General features: G+C 48.2%; 1 protein-coding gene across 1 annotated transcript in view; it reads left to right on the top strand.

The window, feature by feature from the left end:
- The first annotated feature begins 360 nt into the window (after positions 1 to 360).
- SMYD3 (SET and MYND domain containing 3) overlaps positions 361 to 10,053 on the top strand; it is a 520,625-nt gene continuing 510,932 nt past the window's right edge. Inside the window, exon 1 of the mRNA XM_036354753.1 lies at positions 361 to 605. Coding sequence (XP_036210646.1) covers positions 442 to 605 — 164 coding nt within the window. The 5' untranslated portion in view covers positions 361 to 441. The remainder of the gene's footprint in view (positions 606 to 10,053) is intronic.

Raw genomic sequence — 10,053 nt, 5'->3', positions numbered from 1 at the left:
ATTGTTTGACGTAGGTGGAGGGCACAATGCTATTCATTGCGTTGTTTGCTGTACTTTCCGTCGGCATTGAAACCGTCTGCAAGAAAATACTGCTGGTAGAAAAAATAGAGAGAAAAAAAAAAGAAAAAAGAGAAAATACTTCTGGGAGAAAAAATAGAGAAAAAAAAGAAAACACTGCTGGGAAAAATGCCGCCTCTCCCCAGCGAGTTGCCTGGGACTCCTGTGGCCCCGCCAGCGGGGCTGACTCGCTGGGTCCGCTCGCTCCGCCGCCGCCTGCCTCAGGACCCGTCTGCGCATGCTCGGAGGCCCTCCCGCCCCGCCCCGCCCAGCCCCGCCCCGCGGCGTACGCGTGCGCGCAGGGCGCAGGCGCGCGGCTCCCGACCGCCCGCGAGGATCCGGCTGCCGGACGCGCCGCCGTCTGAGGTGCGGAGCTGCCGAGGGATGGAGCCGCCGAAGGTGGAAAAGTTCAGCACCGCCGACAGGGGCAACGGGCTGCGCGCTCTGGCGCCGCTGCGCCCGGGGGAGCTGCTCTTCCGCTCGGACCCCTTGGCGTACACGGTGAGCAAGGGGAGCCGTGGAGTCGTCTGCGACCGCTGCCTCCTCGGGTACGTACGGAGCGCCTCGCCCACCCGGTCCCGGCGGGGCGGTCCGGGCACCGCGGTGCCCAGCCCCGAACTTCTCCTGTCGTGCGGTTCCCGGGGGCGCGCGTGGCGGGTTGGCTCGGCCGGCCACCCCTCGGGCTGCCTTGCGGGGGTGGGAGGCACCCCAGGCTCCGTCCCAGCAGCTCTGACGCCCACCCGCCGAGGGCTGCGGCGGGAATTGGGGGAGCAGGGCAGCCGGCTTCAGGGGGAGCGTTGGGTCGGGGTGAGCTCGCTGGGGAGCAAGAAGTGTGTGTCCTGTGCGACTAGCGTCTTGAGCGTGGCTGTGGGAAGCACAGTCGGCGGGGGCCGGGGTAGGGGTGCGGGGTGCAGGGTGCGGGGGCCGGGGTGCGGGTGCGGGGCCGGGGTGCGGGGAGCAGCGGTGGCAAAGGCAGGCTCCGCAGAGGCTCGGGGAGGACCTGGGTGCAGGAGGCGGAGGCGCGTGGGTGTTTAGGGGCCACTTTCTGGGGTCCAGCCTCTGGTGCCTGCAGGTGCATGCGGCGTTCTCAGGAGCGCTCGGGGAGCAGAGGCGGGAGTCGGCATTGATGTCCATGCGTCGGAAGGGCTGACCCAGAGCTGCACCCTGTGTGCGGGAGCCGGTCACCGCGGTTTCCGCGTGCGCCGGGCGTTGCAAGGCCGTGCCGCCAGGTCCGAGTCTAGGTAGATGTGAGAATTCGTGCGAAAGTGTTTCATGAGCCTGGGAGCGCCGGGCCGACGCAGAGTTATGCGAAGGCAATTTATGGAAATATGCAATCTATATGCACAGTCACAGGCACCGGGTTCAAGCGGCGACTGGCATTGCGCTCCGCTGGCTGCTCAGGGGAGGACTCCGCTGCGGACGGGCCGGATGGCCCCTCACCGCTCGTTCAGACCCATTGGCCTGGCGTCTGGGTGATAGCGGTGCGGAGGTGAGTGCAAAGCTCAGAGCAGCTGCTTGGCCAGTAATCTCTTTACTTATTTACTTTTAAAGCCGGGTTTTTAAATTTTATGTGTTTATTTTTTAACCCTCACCCGAGGATATTTTCCCATTGATTTTTAGACAGACTGGAAGGGAGGGGGAGAGACAGAGAGAAACACATTGATTGGTAGAGGTAGAGGTAGAGGTAGAGGTAGAGGTAGAGGTAGAGGTAGGTACATGCCCTTGACCCAGTGGTTCTCAACCTTCTGGCCCTTTAAATACAGTTCCTCATGTTGTGACCCAACCATAACATTATTTTCGTTGCTGCTTCGTAACTAATGTTGCTACTGTGATGAATCATCATGTAAATATCTGATATGCAGGATGGTCTTAGGCGACCCCTGTGAGAGGGTCGTTCGACCGCCAAAGGGGTCGCGACCCACAGGTTGAGAACCGCTGACTGGAATCGAACCCGAGACCCTTCAGTCCGCAGGCCGAGGCTCTGTCCCCTGAGCAAACCGGCTAGGGCTTGGCCATTAATCGTACTGTGTCCTTATTGGTTTCATAATTGAGGAATTTAATTTTGTGTTTTAAAGTTACCAAATAAGAATTTTATCTGTTGTTTCCCGAAGTAACCATAACAGCAGCAGCAGCAGCAACAAAAAAAATCTGTTGAGAGAATGATTTGAAATTTTTGTAAACTCTGTGGTTGCAAACTATTCATTTCTTCCAAAACTTGCCTTTTTGCTGAAGTTCCCCACATTGACAGCCAAGCAAATTAGAGAAAGCTGGGCTCGTCATCCCCTTAAATCCTTTGGGGTTGTACCTACAGTTCAAATGTAGTCCAAAGTAGAGAACTTACTGTTTCTTAAATCCTCTCATATTACTTGCTGACGAAGTTGTGGGTCATTTTGGAGATAATAGTTGGAATAGAAAAGTTTTGGAAAGAATACTTGATGACAAATTGCTCAATAAATTATCAGAGCTGGACTTGAGTCATAAAACACATGGCATTGTCCCATTTTCCAAAACTGACCAAAAATCCAACATTTGTGGGTGAGATGCTTCTTGATTTTATCATATTCACTATTGCTGTTTGTCACTCATTTTTCTTATTAGGAAGAATTGTAATGATTTAAGCAAAAAAAAAAAAAAAAAAAAAAAGGAATTTCATGGAAAAATACTGAGGCGTTCTCAGCATTGCTCTAAAGCAGTGGTTCTCAACCTTGGCTGCACATTAGAATCACCTGGGAATCTTTTTTAAAATCCTGATTTCTGGGCCCCATCCTCCGGAAATTCTGTTTCTTTGTTATGGGGTGGGGCCACAACATTAGTAAACAAAGAAAAAGAATTTCCGGAGGATGAGGCCCAGAAATCAGGATTTTAGAAAGATTCCCAGGTGATTCTAATGTGCAGCCAAGGTTGAGAATCACTGCTCTAAAATCTAAAAACGAGCAGGAACCAAGGAAAGTTGCAGTCAGAATTGCACTTGGGACGTGGTTGAGGTTGGGGCCTGGGGAGTACGTTGCTGATCTGTGGGGTAATACTGGGCTTGCAGCGAGTGTCTCCAACACCAGGCGCTGGACCGGCTGCTGCTGCTCTTGCCACCCCCGCCTCTGCTGCTTGGGAACTGGCTAGTGCTGTAAAGGTGTGTTCTCAGCCATGCTCTTTGTGGTGCTAGCTTCTGATTCAGAGTCCTCAGTGGGAGTCTTAGACTGAGCGTAGGTCACTGCCTGCACCCCAGCTGCAAGGGAAGTTGGGAAGGTGAGTAGCTGGGCTTCTTGGCTTTTAAGAAAGGAGACAGGCTCCACTTCCCACCGATATTCACATGGTGGGAAAGTCATCCAACCTAAATATAGGAGAAGGGATGTAAGTAAATGCCAAGCATCCAAACAAAACAAACCAAAACAAACAAATGGCTTTTAAAAAATATATATATTTTATTGACTTTTTACAGAGAAGAAGGGACAGGGATAGAGAGTTAGGAACATCGTTGAGAGAGAAACATCGCGATCAGCTGCCTCCTGCACACTCCCCACTGGGGATGTGCTCGCAACCAAGGTACATGCCCTTGACCAGAATCAAACCTGGGACCCTTCAGTCTGCTGGCCGAGGCTCTATCCACTGAGCCAAACCGGTTAGGGCAACAAATGGCTTTTTTATACTGGCTATCGAACACTGATTTATTGGTACTGTACACATACAGATTATATTTGCACCTTTTTTGCACTTCTTTTGGATTGCTAGGCTATACTTCACTTGTGCTAAAAAGGAATTTAGCACACCTGCTGTGGCAGGAGGAGTTCTGTTGAACACTTCCTCTTCAGTGGTTGTGTTTCTGAAGGGCCTAGTGGGGAATCACTGCAGCCTGAAAATACTGTTCGAGAAATCGAAGTTTAATGCATTGATTTGGGCAGTTCTAATAATCTTATTAACAGTCTGTCATTATAAGGTGTGTTCCTTATCACCTTGTATGTAAAATTTGTTTCTTTATCCATCATCAGTTTTGAAATTCTTGAGAACAGAGATGACATCTTGCAGCTTTTGTAGCCCCAATGCCTGGTACATAGTAAGCTCTTAGTTTGTAGCAAGTCTAGCAGAATTGCTCGCTGGCTGTCCTTGCCCTTCTGCGGCCTTCCTTTTGAAGTAAGAAAAGGATGAGGCCCTAACCGGTTTGGCTCAGTGGATAGAGTGTCAGCCTGCGGACTGAAGGGTCCCAGGTTCGATTCCGGTTAAGGGCATGTACCTTGGCTGCGGGCACATCCCCAGTAGGTGGTGTGCAGGAAGCAGCTGATCGATGTTTCTCTCTCATCGATGTTTCTAACTCTCTATCCCTTTCCCTTCCTCTCTAAAAAATCAATAAAATATATTTAAAAAAAAGAAAAAAGAAATGGATGAGAATATTAGCTTGTAACAATTACCAATAGTTCCATGGAGAGGGGGAGGGGGAAACCAAATACATAATTTAAAAGAACAGGTATTTATTGTAACTACTTCATTAGTCTCCCAGTGATTTGTTGCTATTAGATTCTATCTGATTTTCTTTGACCGTGGGGTGTTTTGATTTGTGCTTTAGTTCTTGCATATTTCTTTTATTTATTTCTACTTTTTTATTGAATTTATTGGGATGACGCTGGTTACTGAAATATAGATCTCAGGTGTACAGTTTTATAATACATCATCTGTATATTGTATATTGTGTTCACCACCCCAAGTCAAGTCTCTTTCTACCTCCCCCACCTCCCTTTCCCTCTGGTAATCACTATACTGTTGTCTGTGTCTATGAGTCCTGCATATTTATTTTTATTGAAAAGAAATTTGAACCTGCTTCATGGCTTTTCTTGCCCTTTTCCCCTGTCACTAAGGATTAACTTATTGTTTTCCATCTGAGTGGAACAGAAAATGAAATATGAAAATTAGAAGATTAAATGACAAATTGTTACTGGTATAATTTATATTATCATTTTTCTGCTGTGGCGCCCATTTTTACTTTGAAGGAGTTCAAAAGGTTGACAGCGGGGTTGTGTTATCTGCTTGTTTTGGTAACTGTAGCACATAACATTTCATGGTAATTATTTTGTTTGTAAGTCTCCCCACTCTCCAAGGTAGTGACCTGCGTCTGGTATATCCTGCCTGAGGCATAGCACATAGGAGAGTAGCTGTTGAAGTTGTGAAGGGGTAATATATTGGGGAATTTTAAGTCACTGTATGCTTGTTTTGGGTTTTCTAAACTTCCAAATTGCCTGTAGTTTCCATATCAAGAGCTTCCTTTGGGAAACTCTAATGATAGTTTGCTCTGTAAGATACAGAGGACATCTCCCATTATTAAGGCCAACTTGAGGCCTACTGCCTCCAGGAGGAAGGAGGGTGAAATGGAAGTGGAAAGTCCATCTTTTTCAACCCTGGTAGGTTAGAGGAAGAAGGGGGAGCAGAGGTAGAGAAGGCAGACTGTGAGGAATTTATGCTCTGACCTGCTCAGGTCAGAGTTCTGGGGTTGAGGTGAGCATGGTGCATGCATTGAGGAGACAGTGCAAGCAGACGGCCTTTGGTGCTGCCCCATATCTGGAGTCTTGAGAGGAGATGACTGTGTAGGTGAGTGCTGTGCCAACGCTGGGGTTGTAGCCGAGCAGGGTAGAAGGAAGTGATAGGTAGATGAGTCTGAGGTGGTGGGGGGTTCTGAAATGCTTTCATACCACTGTCAGGGATGTGGAGTCGCTCAGAGGCCTGTGGAACAGCAGGCGTCATGGCAAAGGACTGTGCGACTCTAAGGTCTGGATCATGGATACCAGAGGCGGGAGCCAGCATGACATCCCAGAAGGTGGGCTGACACCAGTCCACTCCTCCTTACAGCAGGGGCCAGTGTCGATCCGCAGAGATGCCGAGATCAAAGCTCTTCTCCCCACCGTAACGACGTCCCGTAAGCCCCATTTGGAGGAACATTTACCTGAAGGCAGTGATTTAAACCAGCTCTGGTAAAGAGTTAAACTTAACTGTCTGAATGTTAACTAGAAGAGACTGAGATATTATCTGGCAAATTTTAAGTTTTTGGCTATTTACTAGGGTGAGTGTTCATGATGAAAATTAGATTAATTATAGAAAAAATACCATGTTTATGAGATAGGTTAAACCAATTATCCTATATAATAGAAGGCTAATATGCAAATAGACTGAACAGCAGAACAACCAACCGAACAACTGGTTGCTATGACGTGCACTAACCACCAGGGGGTGTGCGCTGAACATGATGGGCATCGGCCGTGGTGGGATTGTGGAGCAGGTGAGCGGGGGCACCAGACCAAGGCAGGGCGCTGGTCACTGTCATTGGGATGAGCCTCTGGTGGTTACTGAAAATTCTTTGCTCCTGAGCACTGCTGTCCTGCCTGGCGCTCTCACCTGCTGCCAGTGCTGGCCCCGCTCGCACCCGCTACTGGAGTCACTGCTTGCACCCACTGCCAGCGCCAGCCCTGCTCGCACCTGCTGTCGGTGCCCGGTGCTGGTCCCGATTGCTCGGCGCTATCAGCGGGTGCGAGCTGTGGCTGCCAGCCCTGATCACCCCAGAGGGCTTCTCCACCTCCCCCTGCTCCTGAGGGGTGATTGGGGCAGCAGCCTCTGCTTGCACCCGCTGATGTCACTGGCCCCAATTGCTCTGCGCTGTCAGTAGGCGCAAGTGGGCCAGTGCCATCAGCATGTGGGAGTGGCAGCGGTGGGAGCAGGGTCTTTGGTGGGAGGGGCCGGGCGGGGGTGTGGAGGATGGTCTAAGACCCGCCCCTGTGCCTACTGCAGCCTCGTGGCCCACAGTTCCTTTCAAGGTGCATGAATTCGTGCACTGGGCCCCTAGTAGGAAATCAGCTACATTTGAGTTACAATGTAGGCAAGTATTACCAGGCAATAAAGGACAAAAAAGAACGCTGGTGAGGTGATGTAATCCATCCTGACCAAGGACAACCTGGGGTGGAGGCAGGAGGGAACACCTGTTGGGGTAAGAAGAGGTGCCAGAAAAGGCAGCAGCAGTGATTGAGAGCTATGGGGACAACTTGGGAAGTGGTCGCTGAGTGACTCTGTCTTAGGGAAGAGAAGGTTTGAAGTATTCCTCTAGGAGAGAAGAGTGAATTGCTTAGTGAAATGTAGGATTGCTGGGAAGTGCTGAGGGTCCACATAAAGACTGTATAGCAGAGACCTGAGCCTGAAAACTTACTGAGCATAGTTGTGTTGATTTATTGAAAATGAGAGCAGTCAGCTGGGTGGTGCTTTTCCCTCTCCCAATGGTTTGCTGCTTGACTGTGAGAATTGGGTTTACAGGTTAATATAAAGGGAAAAGGAAGTTGACATTGTAGGCAAGAGAGGGTGTAATCATGGGCCATGATTTCTAACCTAGGACTGAGGTTATGATGTGGGTGATGGACAGTGAAATGGGTAGAATCAATGAATTAGAGGCCCTCCTGCCATCAGTGAAGTGGCGGAGTGATCGAGAATGGGATGACTTGACATATTTGCTCTTGAAGCAGTGCATGTGCTGGTACAAGTTTTAGGGTATGACAGAAAGCAGCTGAAATGGGGAATAAGAAAGATTGCTGAAATGATCAGGAAACTGGGAGGCTTAGATGTTAGATGACTTCACTAAATAAGTTACCAAGAATGTTAGGCATTGGAATGAATTGTTTTAACAAATTCATTGGCTTCCTAACCCAGGGTGTTAGGGCTCTGTGGAAAGAGCCAAGTGGGGACAGGGGCACTCACCTCTGTTCACATAATGATGAAGGTCATTCTGTTGTTTTACAGATGATGTCGTGAAATATGTGAGCACCCGGTGCAAATGAACTGCTGCTGTGTTAGACGCTCCTTCGGGGGAGAGGGAGGGGTGCGTGCTGAAGCTGGAAGGACTGGGAACATCCTCTCAGAGGCTCGATTTGCAGATTCTTCAGCAACAGCTAATGGTTTACCTGAGGGTGGAGGACTTGGAATAAGATAAAGGGAAGGATATGACTTCCACTTTTCTTTTTAAGTGGAATTTATAATTCCTGTTTCCTTTTCTTCTGCAAAGAGGTTTGGGAAGGGGCTATAAGGGAGAGACCGGAGCCTGAAAACGTTTGGTGGCTGCCGCAGCAGAGGACGTTCTTAATCAGAGCGGCTGCCCTGCTTTGTGTGGATAGCAGTAAGTTGTTCTTCAGAAGCCTGGCGCTTGTTCAGAGGGCTCCATGGGGACTGGCATGGAGGCTGGTGCCTGGAACTCAGCAGTGGAGACTGCCCCTCACCATGGCCATTGTGGCTTCTACTGGTACAGAGTGCCACCAGTAGTAAGGGATCCCGAGTTCCCCAAATGGCGACACACCTTTGGGACCAGCCAGCCAGCTGGTATCCAGTTTTAATTTCAGATTCTTTAGTAATGGAGGGACCAATGATTTGTTCTCATTGGGACACTCATTCCCCCCACCCCGTACTTGGATTTGCCTTCTCCACCTGTTCCACCATCTCTGAGACCTACTGAAAATCTTCTACAGGGCCGAGATTTCCTTAAAGGGTTGTTTCTGACCTTCACAGAAAGAGACGAAACAACAGGCTAATGCCTGTGGTTTGACTGCTCTTAACATACACTGTCATTTGAGGCAGCTGATTTCAAACTTTTCAGTTTCAGAACCCCTTTACATTCTTAAAAATTATTGAAAAGTATTTCATAGGAGGGTTTTTTAAAAAAAGTTATATTTGACTCTAAACAGGTTTCATTTATATGGTTATATCTATTGATTTCACTGCATAAAAATTTACTGATTAAGTTTTGAAAATACGTTTTGAAATATAATAAACTAGTGGCCCAGTGCACAAATTCATGCACATTGATAGAAAATTAATTAGACGAAATATTTTAATATTGCTATTCGCCCTTTCTCTATAACAGAAGTGTCAACCAAATTCGCGATCATCAATGACAGATGGATACACACATGTGTGATTGGTGCCAGTGAGAGCTTTATGTGTATGGCGTATGCACAAGTTAACTTAGCCTTTTATAGATGTAGAATAAACTTGCTTAATTAGACTTGCTTTCTGATTTAGCTAAACTTTTTCCAGCCCAGTGAAGTACCCCAACTTCTCTTTCAGGTAATTGTCAGCAGTAAATATGAACACGAAGCAGATTATTATTGTAGATAATGCAGGGAGAACAAAGGGTAAAATATTGAACTGCAGCAGTGTTTGACTATATTCTGTGCAGTGAGAAAACCTGAGGTCATTTTCAAGGTCCACCATTTCTTACTTCTTTTCAGTCGGGTCAAGGTTCTAAACTCTCTAAATCTCTGTTTTCTGGGTAATGAAAAGAAAATAGGACTCCACTGAGTCTCCTGTCTACCTACTCTAGAACTTCTGTGAGGATCAAATGAGATGAGGCATGGGAAAACGCTTCACAGACATTTGGTTACAGTGTAAAGTGTTTCCACCTGGCTATAAAGCAAGTTATGTTCTTGGGCTGAAGAAACCACAAGGAGACTAGTCATCCATAGGGAGAGGAAGCCAGGCGCTGCTACATGAGTCATTACCCAGATGATCAGACACTTAGCATATTAGCCTTTTATAGACATAGACTAGAAGCCCAGTGCACAAAATTCATGCACAGATAGGATCCCTAGGCATGGCCAGCAATCAGGGCCAATTGGGGCCTTCTGGCTGCCGGCCGGGGCCTTCCTTTGTTCTGCGCCGCCTCCTTGTGGTCAGCGCCTGTCATAGCGAGCAATCGAACTCCTAGTCTCCCAGTTGAACTCCCAAGGGGACATTTGCATATTAGCCTTTTATATATATAGATAGTCGTTACTCTATGGGGAAGGAAACACAGGAGGGGATTCAACAGTTGCTGAGGGTGTATATTCCAACTGGGCATTCTGGAACTGGAGAAAATAACCACAAGGTGGACTTGGAGACCTCCTGGACCCATTATGGGATGAATCTGAAGCCAAGCCCCATTAAATCTCCCACATTCCATTAGCTGTTTCTGAGAGTTTGGAACACTATGCTATTTTGGGTCTTCAA

This window comes from Myotis myotis, unplaced genomic scaffold, assembly GCF_014108235.1.
Source record: "Myotis myotis isolate mMyoMyo1 unplaced genomic scaffold, mMyoMyo1.p scaffold_m19_p_21, whole genome shotgun sequence".
Taxonomy (NCBI): Eukaryota; Metazoa; Chordata; class Mammalia; order Chiroptera; family Vespertilionidae; genus Myotis; species Myotis myotis.
Note: the sequence above shows the minus strand (reverse complement) of the source record. Positions and strands in the feature narration are given on the sequence as shown.